Source organism: Papaver somniferum, chromosome 8 (genome assembly GCF_003573695.1).
Source record: "Papaver somniferum cultivar HN1 chromosome 8, ASM357369v1, whole genome shotgun sequence".
NCBI lineage: Eukaryota > Viridiplantae > Streptophyta > Magnoliopsida > Ranunculales > Papaveraceae > Papaver > Papaver somniferum.
In genome coordinates this window covers 18,856,436-18,880,769 of record NC_039365.1, presented here as the reverse complement: position 1 = coordinate 18,880,769, position 24,334 = coordinate 18,856,436, and the positions used below count along the sequence as shown (strand labels likewise).

Here is a 24,334-nt window from a genome sequence, read left to right as displayed (position 1 = left end):
ACCAGAGGAAGATGTTACTGCTCTACAACAAGTCAATACCTGTTACAATTGGAATGCAGAAGCAGGATTTGGAAAACATATCAGTATCTGCACACTACAAGATTCTGAGAACTATGTTTTATACACTGCTCTAACTATGACAGATTTTGCAGGAAACACCATTGACTCTAGAGGACATTCAGAACACTATGGAGAAGGGGGAGTCAAAGGAGGAGCAGACCTAGCTTTCCAGTGGGCCAAAGAGATGCAGCACACAAACATTGCAATATCTGCTGAATCAATGGACATTCTAGATCGCTTCAAGTTCCTCTACAATGAAGCTGCTCAAGGAAGATTTCACCTTAATCACTATGAAAGAAGAAACACTCAGGAAGACAATGGTCGAAATTTGGATATAAATCCCACATCTTTTGTTTTACTGAATCTTAGTATTGACAATCGTAGTAAAAATATGGAGACTTTTAAATTATCTCTTTTATGTAATAACAAAGTTGGAAGAAGTAAAAATATGGAGACTTTTAAATTATCTCTTTTATGTAATAACAAAGTTGGAAGGCTGAGTGGTGCATCCACATCCATAGCCAACACAACTTCCGTATGCTACTCTTAGTGCCTTTCTAGGCCTAAGTTTTTCCAATAAAAAAAACATAATAAACAAAATGTATGAAAAAGAAGTGCCATTACAGCACAAGTTATGCCTAGTGATAGTCACGTAACAATGGGAAATTTGCGAAAAATCCTTGTCTATGAACCATTTTTTTTAGTGGAAATTGAATAAATACCCCTCATTTTGAGGGGTTTTCACAAATAACCCTGAAGGGGTATATTTTAGAACGCGCAATTGGGGGATATCAAAACTAATTGGGGGATATAGGTACATGACAAAAACTGGATCCAAATATCAAATCTGGGTCACCCCTTATGAAATTATTTTTTTAATTCCTAATCTAGCCCTCACTAATCAGGTTTAGTGGTTAATAATAATTAGTAAAATCTTAAGTATTTGGGGATAAATTAGTGTGTATTTTTATTTGAATTTGTGCGAGTGAGGTGAGAGTAGAAGGAGGGAAAAATATTTTTGAGTGGAAACTTTTTTGTGAAAATGAAAGATGATTGTGAGGAGAGAATTGCAGCTGTTGAATCTTTAGCTCAACTACAACAAGAAGCATATCTTCAATCTTCGGTTAATGATAAAAACTCACAATTGGACTTATATGATGAACCAACGCCCTTAGAATATGATTTTTGTGAGCATGAAGTTTTTGTTGAAGAACCAACCCAAGAAAGTAAACAAGTTCAACATGCAAGCATCCCCAATACACAGGTAATGTTGCTAAGAGGTCGAAAATGTGATTTTTTTTTTGAAACCGCTATTTTTTTCTCTGAAAAAGATTGGTTCCGGCATACACGTAGTATTAATACCACGCCGGCACCACTAGAACTAGCATGGTATTCATATTACGTCCATGCCGGTGAAAAATATCCCCCATTTTTAAACAATTGCCGGCGTGTTCTTCAACCAAAACAATCCATGCCGGAACGCAATTAACTTTTTACCTACCACCGTATATTCCATGGAATATCCAAACCGACATGGTTCACTCCTAACTTTACTATGCCGGTACCATAAGAAAAACATCCATGAGTTAAATAATTTTGAACTTAAATACAAGCGTGGTATATAAATTATCGAGCACGCCGGTACAGAATTCCGGCGTGGTTTATAAATTATGTAGCACGCCGGCAACAAATACCGGCTTGAAACCTTACATATAGAGCATGCCGGTACCACTATAAAAACATCCATAAGTTATTCACTTTGGTAGTATTATACCAGCGTGGTTTTAAAACTATCGACCATGCCGGCGCCGTTTTCCGGCTTCGAACCTCGTTTAACGAGCATGCCGGTATTGCGAATTTCGGCACTAATGTTCAAGAAAATATAATTCCGGTACTGTTTAAAATTAGGTCCTCTTTTTCAAGTGCGGTTCCGGAATGCCGGAACATTATTCGAGAATGCCGGTACATGTTTCCGGCTTTGGTTGTTTTGGCGGCACTGTCGTCGAGCATGCCGGAACTAGTACCCGGCATCGGAATTTAATTTTATTTGGAACTAATTCAATTTTATTTTCATTCATTCCTTAGATTGTGACATACATTGATCCAACAAATTCCAAACCGCTTGGTCCGGATACGTCCGAATACTATAAAATGCCTCTGGTATGTTACCAAACAATACTTTCACCTAGTTTTTAGAACTTTATGTGGGGATTGCTTGTAATTAACCTTATAATCTCCCATTGTTGTCCTTATGTAGGGAATAAAATCTCCAGATGAAGCAACTGCTTGGGAAAAAGAGACGGCTCTTAACAACATGTGTGTGTTGGTGAGGAATACCCAACTTTCAGACAATCGTTTAGAGATGGTTTGCGAGAGAAGTGGGAAATACAAGAAGAAGGATAGCCATAATAGAAATGATTATGTATATCCAAAGAAGACTAATAAGGTATACAACACTCGTACGAGGAAGGATAATTTCCCCTTTAAGCTTGTATTCTATCTAAGAGACAAAGAAAAGGAATGAGATTGTACGGTGTGGTTTGGCCGTCATAACCACCGGGATCCAAAAGATTTTGTTGGTCACTCCCTAGTTGCGAAGCTAAAACCTAATGAATTCGAGGATGTAAAGATAATGACGAAAGCATGTATCAAACCAAGAGTGATTCTCAGAGACTTCAAGGAAAAGGATAATCAGAAAGTTTCTTCCCTAAGTACAATTTATAGCGCACAAGCAACCATTAGAAGGGTGGAATGGGAAGGTAGGACCGTTATGCAAGAATTTGAGAAGATATTTTGGGATCACAACTACATGCGTATCATTAAAAGAGGATCGGACAACAAACCCCTTCAAATATTCATTGCACATCCTTTTCTTTCACAATTGGCTCATACATGTTGTGGTGTCCTTATGATCGATTGCACCTACAAGACAAACAAATACAACATGTCGTTGTTCAACATCGTAGAGAAAACATCAGACAAGGTATCATTCACATTGGCTAGGTGTTTAATGGAAAACGAGAGGGATCACAATTATCATTGGGAATTACGACAATTGAAATTATTGTTCCCGGAAAATCAATTTCCGAGGGTCATCATAACCGATCAAGATGACACACTAATGAATCCTATATCCGACGTATTTCCAGATGCACAAAATTTCCTATGTACATATCATATACGTCAAAATGTGATAAAACATTTTCATGCTTTGTTCGAACCCTCTAAGGCGGATATTAAGAAGAGAATGGTTGCTCAACTAGAGGAAGATGTTCGCAAGAAGAAACTATCACCCGAAGAAGAAGAAGATGAAAGAGGAAAGATTAAAGAGCGAGTGGACAAAGAACACGATGAAAATCATAAAAGGTGGTTGGAATTTCTAAAGGATTGGGAGAACGTTTATTGGTCTCTTACCGAGGATATATATGAAAAGAGATTGAACATGTTTATTGCCAAATATAAAGAAGTGTATCTAATGGCCGTCTCATATTGTCGGGATAAATTGTTGGATAAGTTCTAGGAAAAATTTGTGTGTGAATGGACAAATCGGTATAAACACTACGGGAATGAAGTAACTAGTATAGCGGAGTCCGCTCATGGGAACACCCTAGTGCCCAAGATGAATAACAGGTACGCAACGGCTGTATAACGAATCTATGCGGGGTCCCATCCATCCTTGTCTTTTCTCTGCTTCGTGTTTTCAACCTTCTTCTTAAGCAGCGTCAGCTTGATGGTCTTTGTCCGACTAATCTTAGATACATAGAAGCTTTCCACAGAAGTTTTATAGTACCAACCAACCAACTTGTTAGTAAGAGCGTGTAACTTCGACCATTTTAGCTCCGAACAATGATCTCCTTATGAAATTGATTTGCCGGTAACACTCAAGCCTAGAATGTTCTGAGCATCATCAGGGATCAAGGTCATCTCGCCAAACGGGAAGTGCATGGTATCTGATTCACCATGATACCTTTCGACGAATCAATTGAATGTCACAATATCTGGATTCACATAATTTTCAACCAAAGGATATAGACCAGAATCCTTTACTAATGTTCGGACCTCTTCACATTCCTTAGACAAATCCCAATGAGACGCGGCTTGGTTTTGGAAGACATGCACAACCTTCTTATGATCCTAAAATTAGGAGATAATACGATTAAGAGATTTTGCATAAATACAAAACAATACATATGCACAAGATAGAAATTCTTACATAGGTTTGATATATAGTACGAACCCACGAGTCCTTGTAGCCAAATAGATACCCCGGATCATGAGAAGCGGCACCCCAAATTCTACCACCATCAAGGTCAGGTATCATGTCATTAATACGAGGAAGGTGCGAACCTTTAACTTTTACTTTGCATTTGCCTTTTCTCTTTCCTTGTGTCGGTTGTTGACTTGGCCCACCTAGTTCCACTACTCCTTGGCTTTGGTTTGCTAATTGACTTGGATCAATCTCATTATCTTCCTCATCACTTTCCTCTTCATATTGCTCATCTTCCTCCTCAACTGCTCCGGTAGATTCACGGATTACGAGTTTACTACGGTCACGACCACTCTCCCAAACTTCACCTCTTGTATCATCCTCCAAGCGGATTTTGCGACCTTGGTATTTCCCTCTGGGAGGCAGAGACTGAGGACTACCAAGAGCGTCCTTCCTTCTTTTCTTAATGCCAGCATCTTTAGTTTTTTGTTTGTAAGCTTCCTTTGCTTTAGACCTATTTCAAAAGAAGCATGAAATAACTAAATTTCATTTCTAATACCGGCATAGATACACCACATTACAGCATAGAATCATCACAACCGGCAAACAAAGTATCGACCATGCCGTGACCGGAAACGACATGGTAAATTCAAACCATTACATGTCGGGAACTAATACCGGCATTGACAAATAATTGTCGGGGATGCCGGTAATCATTGGATACCAAAACACCATTACCGGAACATACGTAAAATTAAAACTCATGCCGTAACAGAGTGCCTGCAAGGAATCTAACCTAACACGTATGCCGGTACGAATAACAAAATCCTAGGGTTTTCTGTTTATAAGAAGCTCACTGCCGGCGTATTCGAAAAAATTCAAATTAATGTCGTGAAACACTAATTAAACAGTTCTAAATCACCTACCTTCTCACAGAAGCCATGTTTACGAGAAGTTGATCGTACGAAGCCTCTTGTTCTTCGTGTTCTTGCTCTTGAACAATCAAAGCAAGCCTTTTCTCTAATTTACATTGAGCAATCGATTTTGATTTTAATTCGGCATCTGATTTTTTTCGTGGACGCATTCTTATGGGTTGGTTTTAATCGACGATGAAATTTCTGATTCAACTATTAATCGTAGAGTATATGAAGAACGATGAAGAACAGGAGAAGAAGATGGAAGATTTTTTTTTTTCAAAACCTAACCCTAACACATGAGTATGCCGGTACTCAAATGGGGGATAACTGATTTTGTGTTTGGTTTTGATTTTAAGTTTTTTATTTTGTGGGAAGGGTATAACAGTCTTTTCATAATGTTTTTTAATTAATCAAAGAGTGTTTTATTTTCGTCCCAAAAAACACCCCTTAGCAGACACCTTTGGTTGGGGGAAGTAATTCATATCCCCCAATTAGTTTTGATATCCTCCAATCGCGCGCTCATATTTTAAGTTGTTAGGGTCTAGTTTTTGGCACATCTAAAATTATATAAAGTCAAAAGCATACTAGTTCATTTTCATTATCCAAAAAGGTACTAGTTCATTTTCATTATCCACTTAAAATATACTCCTTAGAGCTAGCACTATGGTGCTGGCTATCCCTCAAATGTAGGGAAAGGATGGCACATAGAAGGCAAGCTTACTATGGTGCCCTCTCATCCCTTCCCTACATGATACGGGTACTCAGTACCCGTATGAATAGTGCCAAACGGGTACTCAGTACGCGTAAAAGTCAACTCTTTGACTTGACCGAAAAACGGGTACTGAGTACGCGTTTCATAGGTTTAAGACATCAGTTCCTGGTCCAGTCGACCATTTCTTCTTCTTCTATTCCTTTCACCCTCTCAAAACCCCTTTTACCCCCTTTCGATTTTCATGTTGATTCATTGCGATTCGATTTCTAGACTAAAAGGGTTTGATGGTTACTACAAGGTGAAACAAATCCATTCTTCAATTTCAAATTTCATCCAAAAAATCATCTAAGGTGAGTGATTCTAATGTTAGGGTTTTAAAATTAATTTGATTCTAGTTTTGATGAAATTGTTGATACTAGGTTTGTTGGATATGTAGTATGCAATTCAATAACGTTATTGAAATATATATTTAGTGAAAAATGCATGATTATTTGTTGAGTATCTTGATTTATGTTGAATGAAATGTTTTATCTAAATGCATATCAATGTAGAAACTTGATAGACTTGTATTTATGTATGCTATACACAAATTGATATTGTGTTTGTTGTTTGCTAAGGTGCATAATGAGTCTAATACGTTCTTATGTGAGATTCAAACATGGAATTTATTTGGATACCTCTAGTGATAGTGATGAAGAAGAGGAAGATTTGCTTATGTTTACACAACTATGTTTGGATGAACGATTGTGTATTATTAGACAACCTATACCAAGGGAGGTACAGACACGTAGTGTAATAACGCGTGATCGAGTGTGGCATGATGCCAAAATGATGAATGATTATTTTACGCATGGAACCGGTTATAGAATTAGAGTGGTATTTATAGAAGATTTTGAAAAAATGGCCGTTGGGATCCGACGGTGTAGAAGATAGAGTCGTTATTAATGATGGATGGTTAGGATCGGGTGTGAGAGAGGTGTAAACAAAAAAAGGTCAAACAAATAAAATTTACGAAACACGTACTCAGTACCCGTTCAAAAAACTACGCGTACTGAGTAACCGTATCAACGACTTTACTGGTACTGAGTACCCGTGTGATTTTCCTTCCCTACAAGGCTGATCAGATCTGATCAGCCTTGTAAAGAAAGAGGTGAGTATCCTTACATGAGTAGGGATTTAGGAGACCATAGGACTTGAGTTTTTGGAATTTTGAGGGATGGAGAGGGATAGGCCTTCCCAATCCCTCTCCATAGTGCTAGCTCTTAGAGGTATTTTTGCAAAGAGAAAAAAAGATGGGGTATTTAAATAATCTTTCCTCTTTTTTTTACTGTGTAAAATAAAAACCCATCAAATTTTAGTTTATTCCTGTCCATTGACCCGTAATGCTCCCTGCGATGCGAAAAATCACTATCCAAATAAGAAGACTGACTGCTACAGAAATCTGAAGCATGTTGAGCTATGAAAATGACAGGGCCTATCACTATCAAATTCTGAAACTGACAGCGACCATCACCATCAAATTCTGAAAATGACTCTCAAATTCTGGAAACCGTTTTACACTGTATAAAAGACTGACACCACTGTGAAATTATGCCCACTAACTAGTCTAATGAACGTCTTCCTTCCACGTATAAAAAGTTTTAACCAGAATTGATCAGAGCAACAATACTAATATTAATATAGGTCTCTCTCTGAGCGAACTGGATGAAAATAGTGTCATTACACTGGATCACAAGTTATGCCCGGTGATCAGAATTACATAATGATGAGAAATTTGGGACAACAGCAATCCGGCTTCACTTTTTTCAACCGTCTTATTCATCCGACAGACACCGGTTTCATTTGCCAAGGCACTAAGGCATCCAACATCGCTTTCATTCTCTTTTTTGCTAGGAAACTTCAGTTTCATTCACTGAGACAGACACTAAGGCATCACTTTCATTTCATTAAGACATCCAACTTACCTCTTTTCACATGGTTCCACGACGACTGATCCATTGACTAACATTGTTTCCATCTATAAAAGCCCTGCAAAATCAATCAGAACTCATCAGCAGGCATGGGTAAACCAATTCCTTTAGTATATGGGCGACGTACTTCAAGAAGCCGATCACACTACCACTACTACTTCCTTGAAAGCCGTCCACAATATGTTGAACTTGAACCCCAACAACAACATCAGTGGACATGTGGTGGTGGTGGTGGTGCAATTGAGAAATTTGGAATACCAGTAATGATAGATTTGATGGTTTTAAAGTATCAACAAGGCAGCAATGGTAGTCCATTTGAGAATCATCCACGGCTTATGCCACTCTCAATTCTCATCCTACTTATTCTACCCTTGTTACCCGTCACAATGAAGTTCATACGGTTGGTATTGTTGTCTTTCGTTGTGGCCACCATTACTTCATTCTGCCTTCCTCGCTCGTGCTACTGGATTTCCTACCCTATATGCGCTATTCTCAGCTATTACAACTGCTGCTTATTGTCATCAACAGTGCCATCATGGTGGTCACCTTTCCGCGAGTCGATTATTAGAATTCAACAGATGACTCTCCCTATATTCACAAGTCTAATTCAGGTTTTCCGGTATAATTTTTTTCTCTGTCTTTTGCTTGTTTTAGGGATTTCTGGATGAACAGTTTACTCAGCTACAGCAAAGACAAGATGAGCAGCCCAGATTTTGTGTTTGATGTGTGTTTTCTTTTCTTTTCGAGGATTGTGAGAAACTTGTAGATGAATTAGCTATACCTCTGTAAATTTGAGTGAGAGATCTTGTTGCTTGTATTATTAATTGTGGATTGTTATTGGTGGATGGGAAAATCGATTTGTCAAACCCGACTGGAAGAAGGATGAGAACATGGCTGAGGACTGGAACTTTACTTCCCGTAATTGGATTGGTGATGCTAATGACAAAGGTAACATTATTCTACTCGATCTTTTTGAATTGCATTAGTATGTGTAAATTGTCATGGTTGTTGATTTCCCATAAGTTTGCTAGATTTCATTTTACTGATGTTAAAATATTATGAGGAAGTATTTCCATAATCTTTGGACATGTATTACATTTTCTTTGATATTTTGTATTAGTGTGGTTAATTAGAGGTCAGGCTCTAGAGCCTGAAAGTTGGATAAGAATTGTTTGAATATTTATAGAGAGGATTTGTCCCTCGAAATGTTAATGAATTTGCAAACTCACGTTTGTTCATTACCTGGAAACTGACTGAGTGACTGGTGTACTTCTGGCAACTGATTTTTGTTCTTCCAAATAATTCCTAGTAACATCAGTTCTGGCTATTGTTTTAATTTTTCCTAGCTTTTGGTGGTATGTTGCACATAATCTGACATGAGCAAATGTAAAATAGTTTGAATACGTTTACAGACAAAGAATAGATCAACATCAATGTGTTCTAATAACAATCAACTTTCGTATGCTTGGTTTAGGTTTTGGTTGTAACAACTAACAACCCACATAGGAGTGCCCAAGGAATTTCACGGAGCAAAATTAATTGAATCAAAAGGTTAGTTTCCATATCCTGGGAACTTTTGGGTATGGATTGATTGTTTTTCTCTATCGAATTTATTATAGGAGTATTTGGTAAGCAATTATTTCCCAATGACTATTCTTCGCCTTTCTCACCAAAAATTAACCTAGATTAACGGAAAATGGAAATGGCCCCCTTATTATGACTAGGTGGCTAATTATATTCACTACACCATTTTTTCCGATTCAAAACGGTTACTAATCGTTACGAATCGGTGTTGAAACTGTTCACAACCGTTGCGAAAAGGGGTGCTACAACTTTTTGTAACGGCCCAGCAGCCGTTACGATTTTTTTTGTAACGGCTCTTGTAACAGCGAAGCCGTTACTACGTGGCACTGTCGTAACATGCGAAATCCGTTACCAATTTATTTAGTAACAGAACGTTGTAACAAGCTGAGGCCGTTACGAATTTTTTGCAACAGTAAAAAATTACTGCCGGTCAACCTTGACCTAGTCAAAATCAGTCAACAATGACTAATTTTGACCAGGTCAAGGTTGACCGGCAGCTCATTCTCGGCCGGAATACGCCGGAATTCAAAATAACCACCTTCATACACCTTTCATTTATCCTTCACAATCAACAGTATTTTTTTCAATCAAATTCATGTCCATTCAATCAATTCTTATCACATTCAAATGGATTCATACAAAGGATTCATACAAAAAAGAACTTAAATTATTCTAAGTATCAAATAGTAGGGGAATGTATACAAATTCCCATAAGTATCAGTTCATAGAAATTCCAATGTTCACAAATTTATATAACTTAGACTGTACATAGAAACTTACTGCAAATTTTCTATGTTCGCAGCTAGAGCTGATAAACCAACTTGAAGCTGCAAATTTTAAGACTTCAAGTTCGAAATCCATGCATAAAGTTATAGATGAAAAGTATCTGCTAAGTTTAAACTTCCTAAGCATATATACCAACCTATGTTAAAAGCAGACAAAAATTCAAAAAAATATAAATTGGGGAGAAGAACAATGAGAAATACTTACTGTGGTTTTGTAATAAGAACAATCCCATGATTTAGTCATCAAGAGCTTCAACTGAAACTGCAACTACTGATCCATGCCATCATTGCAATTGGTCCTGAAACAAACCAAAGTCCATAAGCTCTCTCGCACGCGCAACAAACAAAAGTCCCGTAAGAAACATGGAATCTAGAAATATACATGTTAAGTACTTACCCGGTATTCTAGCAGGTACACAAGTTGATGCCAATCCAGCTGTAGTTCACTTCCCACCAGCATAATACCTTGCAAGTATAAATTGAAGGTCAGAAACCACACCTCTTAAACTTTATAGTACAAATATAACCAAGTGAAGTACTTACCAGGGATTGATATTTCCTCGGATGGCTACTGCTGCTTCAGCTGACCTTGCGAGAAGTCCCCTGTGCATTCACATATAACAGAACAAAAGCCACCCACACATATAAAAATAAATGATGAACTGAAAGTGCATATCCATTCATAAGCCGGTTTGTGTTCACATAATTCAGGAAAAAGTTACATCGGACAAAAAAAGTTTCTTCAAGTAAAGCTATTCTTATGCACAACTGCATAAGAGTATGCGTATGAGTCAGCATACATACAAAAGTGTGAACTGCAAAAAAAAAGGGGAAAATAAGCCTAAATACTTGTTATGCAGCACTGCATAAGTTGCTTCAAGTAAATATATTCTTATGCACAACTGCATAAGAGTATGCGTATCAGTCAGCATACATACACAAGTGTGAACTGGAAAAAAAAGGGAAAATAAGCCTAAAAACTTGTTGGCATTCACAGTTATTGCATCTGGCTTGGAAATAGTATCGATACACACCTTGGCAAGATGTAAGGGTACATGATATCCGTGAATTATTTCTCCTAAACCACCAGTACAGATGTTACCAGTTGCAACCACTTGACCCTCGAAGTTCAGTAATGAACAACGCGGCATGCCATGTACTCCTGATGCAGCTGGTGAGCTCGTCGCAGCTTGTGGAGATGATAGAGGTGAAGCAGAAACACCATGTGGAGATGATAGAGGTGAAGCAGAAACACCCTGTGGAGATGGAAATTTTGAGGTGCTGACCAAGTTTGAGCCAACTGATGCTGGCATTGCAGATTGGATATCTTGAACTATGTGGCATAATTTTTCAATCAAGTCATACTATACCTAATCAATTCATATCTACACATTCATATAAAAAAAACACAAATTTTTCTAAGTATCAATTTTTTTTTTGTTAAGTATCAAATTCTGAGGGAATACATAGACAAAAATTTACTAAGTTTCAAAGTTCAGTTCACAGAAACTTAAAAAACTTTCTAAGTTCCTAACTTATATCTAAGTTTTCCCATGTCACAGGCTAACAGAAACACAAACACAACTCACATAAAAGCCTTCTCATGCCGCAGACTGCTGCATCTGAAGCAGGATAGACAAAGCTGATGGAATCCAACGCGACAACAGCTATGTATCTTCAATCTAATGGCCATTGCTCTTACAGGATTTCTCTACCAAGAAAGAAGCAGCTACGCAGTACTTCACCTGCAGACACAAAACACTGTTAACAACGGTTTAGCAGCCGTAATATGTGACTTGAGAGATCGAGTACCTTATTAATCTTTATCAGCACATTCATCAAACACACCAGAACTTCCAACTCTAAAATCCAGTTGCTTCTGATGCTTTAATCTATGACGCTCATCAAAAATTTCCCACCCTTCAAACTGCTTGTGTGACATAATACTTGGATACATAAGACTATCACCTCTTGCACAAGTTTTAGATAAGAAAAATATAGAATCAAAAGTCAATACCTGATTGAGAAGATCTGAATACCACCTCGACAAGGGAGACACAATTCCCTATATTCGACGGAACTGAGCTTATCCTACTACCAAAGAAATAACATGAATAATTTAGAGAGAGCAATTACTTTAACTACGGTAAAATTCACAAAGTGAAAATGGTTATAAACGTGAGTATTACCTGTTGTTATTTACTTTCAAGATTTCCAGACGTTGAAAATAGTCAGCTTGTTGTTTGCAACATGAAGTTGTGTTAGAGAGACCAAACCACCCAATCAAGACGGTAATGAAGTTAAACTGCACAAGATACATATAGCACGACAAATTACAAACATAATAAAATTACAATCCCCTTCAAATCGAATAAAACCAATAGTATATACTAAATCGTATACCTGGATTGAGTTTAAAGAACCAATCTGAGAAGGAATTTCATGAATAGAATTTCTACTTATATCCAACACTCTTAAAGAAGACCCACAACCCCATACTTTTTCAGGTATGACCTTCAATTTAAGAGATCTCCTCAGCAGCAAACTGCTACTCCTCATACTTGTATGAGACCTCAATCATGGGCTTGTCAGCTAGACCGCATAGAACCTTGAATGGCCAGTGCTTCATATCACCCTAGACAGTGGTGTTACTGAATCTCCTACCAATCAAAAGCTTGGCATCTGTAAAGCCAAACAATGACATTAACAACAACTCTTTGACAGCACGCATATTTGCAAACTACCATCAAATGAAATATAACTAAATTCCTATACTATCATATCAGTGGAACTGACTGGATTTATGAATACATGTGCAAAAAAGATTGATACTTGATTCATACACTTAAAGATGAGTTACATGAAAAATTTTGAAACTTATTTAAGCAATGAACCCTACCTATCATGTATAATTATTAAAGAGACATAAACTTAATACTAAACCTTATTTATGCAATGAACAGTACATACCACAACTAAAATCGTAAATCAGAATCAGAAATATAATATGCTGTCAGTTCAGATTGACTAATCATAAATAATACCTATGTATCATATTGAGAAGGTTTATAATCTGTTTACGCGCAAATACACCTGTTACCCGACTCTAGTGTGACCAAGCGTGTGAGCAGCACGCGTAAATAATTAGCCTGTTATGATTCGTAACAGCTGACACTTGTTACGAATCACAAAAAAATTTCGTAACGGCTTCAACGTGTTACAATTAGGTTGTAACGGCTTTTTGTAACTGTCAATTTTGTAACAGTCGCTGGGCCGTTACGAATTTCAGTTACTATTCGGGAAAAATGGTGTAGTGATTGCTTGCAGTAACCCTCCAACGATATATGTTCTGAAATTCCTTTTTTGTATACAGTATGTAACCCCGGAGTATGCAATGATCATGCCATCTTCTTGTCAAGAGTGGTGCTTTAAGTATGGTATATTTCTTCTCGAGCTTCTGACAGGAAGGGAAGCTGTAGACATGTCAGGACCACAAGGTCAAGAGAATTTGGTCACCTGGGCTAGTCCACTTGTCAGTAAGGAAAGTTTAGGATTGATTGTCAATCCATCTATTGGGTCTATTTCATTAGACAGTGTGGCCAAAATGAAACCTATTTCGAGGCATACACATTTTTTTTTGGAGACATACTAAACGATATCCTTATAAGGGGTGTTTGTCCAGTGCCCCAACATTACTAGGCTACCCATTAATTAGATTAAATTACATAAATAACCTTCAATTATAATTAAAAACTTAAACTATATTTTGGTGTACTTCCAGACGTTCATGTTTGACTGCAATACAATCAAGCAAGTTCTAGAGCAAGCGAAGAACAAATCAAATCGAGGGGTGTTGATTCACAAAATCCAGATTCAAATAAACCCCTAGTGTATATTAGAAGGTATTTATATAAATCCATCTTAATTTTAATTGTTCTTACTCTGTTTGATCGATAGAGTAGGATTTCTTAATTGAAATTAGGGTTTCCAAAAGTGGGTTTGGCCCAAATATTTGCGACAAAAAGGGACGAACCTAGGTTTTTTCTTTATTTTTTGCTCTGTGGAAGAACAGTTCGGCCCAAATTTTGGTTGCCGTTTGGAGACGAACCTAAACTATTTTGAAGTTCGTTTCACTCGAGTGCACTTTAATTTAAGCCGAACTTTGGTTGCCAATAGAGCTTCTCAGGTATAAAATTGATGTAAAGACCGACACTTTTAAGGCGCTAGAATAGTAGTTTGATCATTAGTTTAGTGTGCTTGTTTGGCATGTAGTCTACCGTAGTTACTGCTTCTTAATAAAATATAGCTACAAACAAGATTGTGGTATGTGTAGCAATTCCATGGACAATGGTTAGTCATTTAGCTACGCTGTTGTACGAGTTTGATTTTTATGGTGCAATACGATGGCCATATCGTTAAGTCAGCATTAAGAAGAGGCCAAGGGTTTTGAACATGGTGCAATGAGCATGAATTAAGAGTGTGGAGCTTTAAATCAGTCTTCCACCTCAGTCGCTTATTTTTTGTACTTGCTTTCCTCCCATATGGAGCTTCGGGTCTTTTGCCTCTAATTTAACTAGGTAGTCGAGAACAATGAAAAATGATTTCGATCTTTGTGGTGTTAAGCAACTTGGTTTAGTTTAGTCATTGGTTTGATATGTTAAGTTGAGATGTACATTTCCATAGGTACTGCTAACATGGCCTGTGGGAATATATTGATAGGGTGGCTTACTATTACGGCTTCTAGAGGAAAATTGCAGGCTAAAATAACATGGATAACAAAACGGGAAAAGAATATGAAGAAACTGTCTTTTCAACTAGTAAAAAATTTGGAAAACAGCTTACTTTTTATCTATAAAATATACTTCGAATTAGGGGTGTTTTCTGGTCTCTTCTCCTCTATTCTGTCATCCCACTTTTTTAACATAACAGAGATATGGAACCTCATGCAGTTTTCATTTCATCTCCAGCATTGCAACACGTTGTTGCTATATAGTATACTGTCACATTAACCACCAAATACGAAAGGAAAACTAGCCCAATCAACCCAGAGTATTAACTCCACTGGGCTACGATAATTTGATGTTTGTAATCACCATGCGCAATGATTTTCCACCTTTGGTTGTGTTTTCTTGTTTTTCAGTAACAAAAATTTAATCTGATATTATGATTATGATATGGGTGATTAGAGTTTGTGAGAAGCACCTTTTTTTGAGGAGATAAAATTTTATTTTAATATCTGTGATTTTTGGTGAACTGAGTTTTTATAAGTATTTGTAGTGTGGTGGAAATGTGGAAATTGTATGGTATTGATACTAAGATGAAACTGGGATATGAAGTCTTACATTTTTTTTTATTGCAAATCATATCAGTTCAATTAGTGAAGTTGAACTGGAATGGTATTGAAATCTGTTAAAACTTTGGTAAATTCCTTTCTTAATCTTATTCATAGTAGTTCTATAGATATTTATACATGACCGATAACTTGAGACTCAAAACTTTCCTAAGACACGGATTTGAGACTTTCCTTATAAGTCTCAAAATCATGACTTACATGGACAATCCTTTCCTAGTATATGACCACACTTTCCTAAAATATCACTTACCTTATCAGTCTCATATTAATGACTTACATGGACAATACTTTCCATAGATTGACCACTACGGTCTTGGAAAGTGTTACACTTTCCTTAATACCCCCCCCTCAAGACGGAGCATGCAGGTCACAAATGCCCATCTTGGACAAAAGACCTTGAAACTGAACTCGTCCTAATGATTTGGTGAAGATATCCGCCAACTGCAACCCCGTAGGCGTATAAGAGGGAGAAATAATTTTCTGTACTATCACATCCCTAATGAGATGACAATCCACTTCTATATGTTTAGTTCTTTCGTGAAAAACGGGATTCTGAGCAATATACAATGCCGACTGACTATCACAAAGAAGACTCATTCCCTGTGTATGACAAACTCCCAAATCACCTAGTAATTGCTTCAACCACTTCAATTCACAAGTAGCTGCAACCATAGATCTGTATTATGCTTCAGCTGAACTCCGAGAAACTGTGTACTGCTTTTTGGTCTTCCAAGACACTGGTGAATCTCCAAGAAGCACAAACCATCCTGTCAACGATCGTCTAGTCAAAGGACAACTTGCCCAGTCTGAATCACACCAGCCTTTTAAACTTAGACTACTATCAGAGCGCAACAAAATTCCTTGCCCAGGATTCTTTTTCAAATATCTAACTACCCGAAGTGCAGCTTCCCAATGTTCTTGTCTTGGATGCTGCATAAACTGTGACAAAATATGCACAGAATAAGCTAGATCTGGTCTAGTCACAGCCAGATAAATCAATCTTCCAATCAGTCGTCGATACCTTTCTGCATCAATCAGCAACGGCCCTGTTGCCAAAGCTAGACGATGATTAGTTTCCATTGGAAACTCTGTTGGTTTTGCTCCCAATAACCCCGTCTCCATAATAATGTCCAATGCATATTTCCGTTGACAAACATAAATGCCTTGCTTACTGCGAGCTATCTCCAAGCCCAGAAAATATTTTAATTTTCCCAAATCTTTCATCTTGAAACACTGTCCCAAATATGTTTTAAATTTATTTAGCTCCACTATATTATCTCCTGCAACAATCAAATCATCCACATACACCAAAACATTAAGCTGCATCTTTCCTTTGATCATAGTGAAGAGAGAATAGTCTGAATAAGATTGCCGAAAACCATAATTCTTCAAAGCTGTTGATAGTTTTGCGAACCAACAACGTGGAGCCTGTTTCAAACCATACAATGATTTCTTCATTCTACATACCATATTAGGATTACCTCTCGCAAATCCAGGTGGTATTTTCATATACACCTCTTCCTCCAAATCTCCATGTATAAATGCATTGTGCACATCCATCTGATGTACTTCCCAATTTTTAACAGCTGCAACAGCTAGAAAAGTGCGCACTGTTGTCATTTTTGCTACAGGTGCAAAGGTCTCTTTGTAATCTAAGCCTTCCACCTGATGATTTCCAAAGATCACCAATCTTGCTTTTAAACGAACCAAATTCCCATTTTCATCATACTTTTCTGTATATATCCATTTACTTCCTAGTGCTCTCTTGCCCTCCGGTAATTCTTGCAAAACCCAGGTATCTTGTTCTTCTAGTGCTCGTATTTCTTCCTCCATGGATTTCCTCCATCCTGGATGTTTCATTGCTTCTTTAAAGTTGCGAGGTGCAGAACTCGCAGTTATAGCTGCAAGAAATTTCTTATACGGTGTAGAAAATTTATCACAACTAACATAATATGTCAAAGGATACGGTGTACCTGAGGAGGATGATTGTGATGAATGAAGATGAGATGGACTGTTTTCTCGAGTGGTGTGCGTCACAAATCCCTTAAGCCTACTCGATGGAATTTTCGTACGCTTTCCTTTACCCATATCACCTTCTACTGCAACATCATTGCCCGGACTCATAATGTCAGATCTCTCTTGAACTGCTACACGTTCTTCTTCCGTTGCAGTCACATCTTGAACTGCTACACCTTCTCCTTGTGGCACAGTTACGCCCGGTATGCCTACAACGTCTCCTGCTGTCGCAGTTACGCCTGGTACTGCCACACTTTCTCCTGTTGTCGCTGTTACGTCTTCATCGTCACTCCAGTCAAACGCTGGATTCAGCTGATCAGTCTCAGCTGATACACCAGTCACCTCGGTCTCAAAATCATGACCAGGCTGAACACTCTCGTTGCGAGTCGAAACTGTTGGCTGCTGCAACACAAAGTGTAATACTTTCCAAGACCGTAGTGGTCAGTCTATGGAAAGTATTGTCCATGTAAGTCATTAATATGAGACTGATAAGGTAAGTGATATTTTAGGAAAGTGTGGTCATATACTAGGAAAGGATTGTCCATTTAAGTCATGATTTTGAGACTTATAAGGAAAGTATCAAATCCGTGTCTTAGGAAAGTTTTGAGTCTCAAGTTATCGGTCATGTATAAATATCTATAGAACTACTATGAATAAGATTAAGAAAGGAATTTACCAAAGTTTTAACATGGTATCAGAGCAAGCTACTTGCGACGAGTCGTTTTGACCGCGCCTTTACTCCGCGTCACCCGATTTATTGTCCACGTGTTAGACCCAACGAGGCTACACGTGAGGGGGCGTGTTGAGATTATTAGTCCCACATAGTATGGGCAATCTAAGATCCTGCGATTTATAACTCTATAGGCCTCTCCACTCATGGCCAATTGGTTTTGAGTTGGATGCCTGTATTCTAACATTGATACTGGAATTATGTATCTGGGTAAGCGATCTCGATTGTCTTCGCGAATAGTGTTAACAGTCGAAGGTTGCTCATGCATTGGTTGAGGTTCATCAATCACGATCTACAAGAATACGGCGTGGTTAGATAACTCAAACAAAGAAACTAGCTAGAGGTTCGGCTAATTCGAAAATTTGAAAACAAAGACGAACCAGGGAAATTCTCAGAATAAATCAAGGTTCGGCTATTTCAAAATTTTCAAACAAAAGACGAACCTTCTGCTTCTTCTAGTTCGACTAGTTCGATAGTGTACATATAAAGCCGAACTTTGGACTTAGGAAGAAATTGAAATTTTAATGTGATGTTCGGCTGACATAAAAGGTTCGGCTATCGAATGTAAGAGATCGAACTAGCCGAACTGTTCTAATACACGGAACTCTTTTTCTTCGTCTTGGTCTTGCCCAGATCATTGTTGTAGTTGATGTATATTATATCCTCGTTACGAGACGAAGATTCTCCCGGATCATCCATTTTGAATAACAAAAATCTCACAAATCTCAAAAACCCTAGTTTTTATTTCCACTTCTTCTTCCTCTCTCTCAAAAATCCCACTCTCACTCAAAAATCAGATTTTTTCAATTAATATAACACTCACAGCTTAACTTAGTCAATCATTAAACTTATTATAATTAGTAACACTAATTATATAAGGGTAGTTATGCCATTATAGAAAAAAGTAGATAAGGGATGATGGTGTTTTTTATTTGGTAACCCTATTTTGACATTATTCAGCATGCCTCAGAACAGGTTTCGCCAAAATAGCAACCATAGCTTGGATATGTATACAGCCACAAGTACCTGACTGTCCTTTTATGGGTGAGGTTGTCCAAGCCTTAAAGTTAGTGATAGTGTAGTAATATCCGAAAGTTGTGGCCAAGAGGCTTCAACTGTTTTACGAATTGATACTAGAACTAGTAGTGGTTCCATCAACTTCCTGAATATTCTTCACAAGCTGATTATCCAATCCAATGATTCATTATGATTTTGATTCTTCTCAAAAAATGACAAGGCCATTATCCGTATTAGAAGCCTTCACTAGTTCCCCCAGGTTTTGACAAGAGTTCATTAAAGTCTTTTAGAAGGCATTCTAGTTTAGGCTTGTTAAGAACCGGGAAAAGCTAACTGGGGTAGGCTGCGAAGATACAGACTGTGGACCTCGCTGGAGTCCTTGTGTGCTTTTTAATAACACGAGTGCTTAATGAATGAACGCTTGCGAACAGGGAACGTCCATGAGCATTATACGACCAATCCTGGATATTTAATACTCCTTCTGTTCTTTTTTAATAAGCTGATTTTGTTTTTAGAGAAAATTAAGGAAATTAAGTGAACTAATCATTGAAAGTAGTTCTCATTACACTTGTCAATAAAAAAAAAGTGAAGTGCAATGGTCCCCATGTCACTTGTCAACAAAAAAAAATAAAGAGAAATTGTCCACATGACACTTATCATCAAAAAAGTTAAGAAAAAGTGGTCCCAAAAAAACTAAAGTAATATTTACTTTCCGAATTAGAAAACCAGCCTATTCATTTTGAAACATTTATTTATAGGAACCAACTTATTAAAAAAGAACATAGGGAGTACAAGAAAAGAAAAATTCATCCCTTCAAACTTCAAAAACTGGTTGCAGATGTTAGCCTCTGGAGAATTGATCGATTATTCTGGTGAAATTTATTTGAGTTTTTTTTTTTTTGGTCATTCATGTAAGTGTAACTAATGTTCATGTTGTACATAATTATTTTTCTTTTATCAGCTTGTAATCATAATAGTGGGAAGAACTTACATTCTGCATAAGCATTAGTAATTGGGTTCCAACGACTACAGTAATGCTATATTTTTAGTTGAGGCTACTTTGTTATTTTTCTTTTAAGTTGTCACCTGACATCCCTCATTCAAAATTATGTACTTCAGAATTCAATCGACAAGAGGCTCATAGCAGTAGAGTTGGAGTAAAATGTTACCAGTGAGATATGCAAGTCCAAGTCCGTTCAATACTGTTTGAGACGAGGGATCACAGTTTAAGCCCAGGAAACTATCCAGCTTCACTTCCAACTCTTAAAAGTTCTGTCAACAAAACCAAACCTAGGTTGAAATCTCAGATTGGGAACTAACAGAGTTTAACTAACCTTTTCTTCTTCAGTTGAAGTGAAACCTAAGTAGAGAACCCAAACAATGTTGTTATCATCATCAATAATAATCGAATACAAAAACCTGGCATTTCAAATCGGATTATCAATCCTCCTAACTCTAATCCTCACATTTCTTCAACTCCCAATCCGATTTCTCGAAGGTCTTAATACTTACATTCATCCAGAAAACGTCGCAAGTGATAATACTAAATCTGGGTTTCGTCCAGCAATCCGTAGACCAAGTGATAGCACCACTTCTGTAGAAGGATATCAGAATTTAGATTCAAGTAGTAGTAATGAACAAATCAAGAAAAGGGTTCATCCTAAGAAAGGTAAATTTGAGTTTGATGAAACTAATGCTCAGATATTTAGATTACATTTAGTTGATAGTCATATTAGATCAAGACTTTATTTCTCTGATTATCAGAATGTTTTTGTTTATTCTTTCATTTCAATTTCATCACTTATGCTGCACAAATGGGGGTTGAATATATCTGACAAATCTGGAGTTTTTGTTAATGGATCTGTGGTTCCGATTTTGTTAGGGTTTTTCTCGATTTTGAAAGTAGTTGTTGTAATTGGTAAGCTTTCGTTTGAGAGATCTGCAAGTAAGAGATCTGAGAAGCAATTGAGTTTGATTGTTGGTGGGTTAGGGTTTGTATTGGGGTTTTCAATTTTGCTTATGGTTGTTCCTTCAGTGTTTGATTTTGAATTTGAGGGGATTGATGGGTCTGGGAAGGTTGTTGTAGCTATTTTAGCTGGTTGTCTTTGTGGGATTTTGTTTATGCCTGCAATGAAGATTGCCCGATCGTTTTGGCTTGGAACGGATCAACTTCGATGGAATTTATCGATCATTTCTTGTGGATGGTTTGCCAGGTTTCTTCTTTATGTGAATTTTATCATTGGAATGTTCACATGTTTATTGTGGATTAAACCTGTGGCAGCAATGTTTGTTAAAGTAGTGAATTCTAGTGAGAAGTTGGCTGGGGAGAAATTGGTTGGGAATTTGGGTATGGCACAATCAGATTTCGATAAGTTTAGGCTAATGTGTTTACTGGCTTTTGGGGTTTCACAGTTTTTGGCATTGAGGCCTAATTTGCAAATGTATCTGAACGAGGCAGTTCTGTCGTGGTACCAGAGATTACATGCTAGTAAAGTTCCGGACTTGGAATTCAGCAGAGCAAAAATCTTCTTGCATAATTACTATATGTGTTTGGTAGTATTGCAGTTTCTTGCACCATCCGCATTGGTTCTTCTGTTTCTTGGATTGTCGCAAATCGAAGAAGAAGAAGGTAAGAGCTTACTCACGAATTTCCCATTTATATACAATTTCTTACCATGTTCTGCATTTGTAAAAGAAGTGGCATTGTTTATGGCTTGGTGGGTTGTTTTTGTGTGTGCAATATTTAGTTCATTAAGCCTTGTACTATATCGTACGGGATTTTTGTATGTGTCATAACGGCTACCATTGTAATCTAATTCAGTGATTTTTTTTAAAATAGTTATAAATGAAGATTGTTGTGCTGCTTTTGTTATTTATCTCTCTTGTTTACGTTACACTTTTTTGGTGAAAATTGTACAAAAAGTAGCTTTAATTACACAAGATATGTTAAACTATGTGTTGTGACCATTAAGAATCTAGTTATCTTAATTTGGACTCCATGGGTAATTGTTGCTGAATCGACTCAAAATCTGATTTCAGTGAACTCCATTGTTTTAACTGTTCGTCCAAGTTTTTTATTAAGCATAAGCTAATCTGCCTACTGTTTATCGGAGTTATATACTTCATAACATGTGGGCTAGTATGATTTAGGTTAGTAGAACCTTTTGTTTGTGGAATTGTTTGTTTCTCTTGCCCTTCTCTATGTTGTTTACTCTTTGGTCGTTTGGACATCATACTCGAGACGAACATTGGTGGTGGTGTTTCTATCTCAGAAAACCTTATTCTACAACAGTACTGTGGCGTTCCTGATTTATGTACCAGTTATAACGAACTTGTATCAGATGTTCGGGACGTGTCTGTGCCTTTGACATCAGTTAGGAATGTAGGTCATGCTTATATAACCTTTATAGAATGCTTGAGGTAGTCTGCTGAAATTGATCTTGAGTTCGTCATGTGCATCGTTATCATTATAAATTTTGCTATCTTAATTTGGACCCTATGAGTAGTAGTCGCTGCATCAACTCAAAATCTGATTTTAAGTAAGCAAATGTTTTCCAGTAAATTCCATTTTTAAACTGTTTGGTTGCTATTTATTTCTTCCACGAGTTTTATTTGGCATAGACTAATCTGCCTAGTGCTTATTGGAGTTCTGTGCTTTCCTGTAAACATGGCTCTGAACCTATGACATGTATACAGATAGCTATTGGCTACATCTTTAGTTCTTTACCCTACATGATAAGATACACCCTGTAACTATATTTTATCACCTTATTATGTGTTTTTCTTTGCAATGAAAATGAACCAGTAATATTACCACGACACACGACTAGAGTGGTGGGTCTTTCACCCTTGAGTAAAGAGTAGATGGAGTGGGCAAAAGTGGAGTGAATAATCGAAATAGATAGTGACTTATCCTTATGAAGGACTCTCCTCTAGACACTGGTATAGGATGTTCAGTTGTCTTTTAGGTTTGTATTACCTTTCATAACTTAGGTTGGAAAAATCTCCTGTTTGTCAAATCGTTTGTTCATTGTTTGTTACTCTTGCTTTTCTCCTTGCTGTTTACTCTCTGGTTGCTAGGACATCATACTCGAGGCGAACGCAGTGGTTGTTTTCTTTCTTAGGAAAACCCCTTCTTCCCAACGGTGCTTTGTCGTTCCAACTTTTTTGCATGCGTCATAACGCCTTCTTTTGGAATCTAAATGAGTGTATTTTTTGAATACTTATAAGCTAAGAGTGTTTTGCCAATATTCCCTTTCCTCTCCATGTTACGCTTGTCACTCTTCACTTCTTTAGTGACCTAGTTATCTTAATTTTGACCCTCTGGGTAATATTTTGCTGAAGCAACAGAATTGTAAGATGTACCCTGTAACAATTTTGGGTATGGATCTTTTATCACTGGGTGGATAAATTGGGCTCGCAGTTAAACTGGATAGTATTTCTTGTGACACTCTCATAGAGGTCGATTTTCACAGTAGCTCTTGCTTTTTTTGCTTTTAGGTATCTAATATGTTTCATAATGTTTTACAAGTGTGGACTAGAATGTTTTGCTAAAACCATAGAGGATCTGAGACTTTGACATCAATTAGCAATGTGGTCATGCTTATATTGTATAAGCATTACAAAATACTTCAGGGAGTCTGTTTAATTGAGCTCCAGTTCCACAATATGTACTACTTCCGCAGAAACATATAGGTTTTCTATATTATGGAAAAGAAAAAGAAGTCTGCTATGCGGTTTCTTTGAAATTAATTCTTTGCTGCTGCTCCTCAATTAGTGAGATTTAGAGGGTTGTTGTAGCTTGTTATAAAAGTAGAAATATGTGGAATTCTAATCCTTAGAATTAGATCGATTTTAAGAGGTAAAGCAGGTTTTAATTTCAGGACGTGGTTATTACTCTCTAGTCTCAACGCTTCCACCATCTTTCCCTTCTGAAGAAGCATCCAGACTTTAGGTTACAGTTTTTAGCATGACCAGACTTGA

General features: G+C 37.3%; 1 protein-coding gene across 1 annotated transcript; it reads left to right on the top strand.

Moving 5' to 3' along the window:
• The first annotated feature begins 20,612 nt into the window (after window positions 1–20,612).
• LOC113301587 lies at window positions 20,613–22,227 on the top strand. Its single transcript, XM_026550364.1, has one exon. The coding sequence runs from the start codon at window positions 20,732–20,734 to the stop codon at window positions 22,145–22,147; it is 1,416 nt and encodes a 471-aa protein (XP_026406149.1). The 5' UTR covers window positions 20,613–20,731; the 3' UTR covers window positions 22,148–22,227.
• Window positions 22,228–24,334: the final 2,107 nt, after the last annotated feature.

Excerpts from the sequence above, each read along its gene's own strand:
- LOC113301587 (XM_026550364.1), top strand. The coding sequence starts at position 20,732 with ATGTTGTTATCATCATCAATAATAATCGAATACAAAAACCTGGCATTT.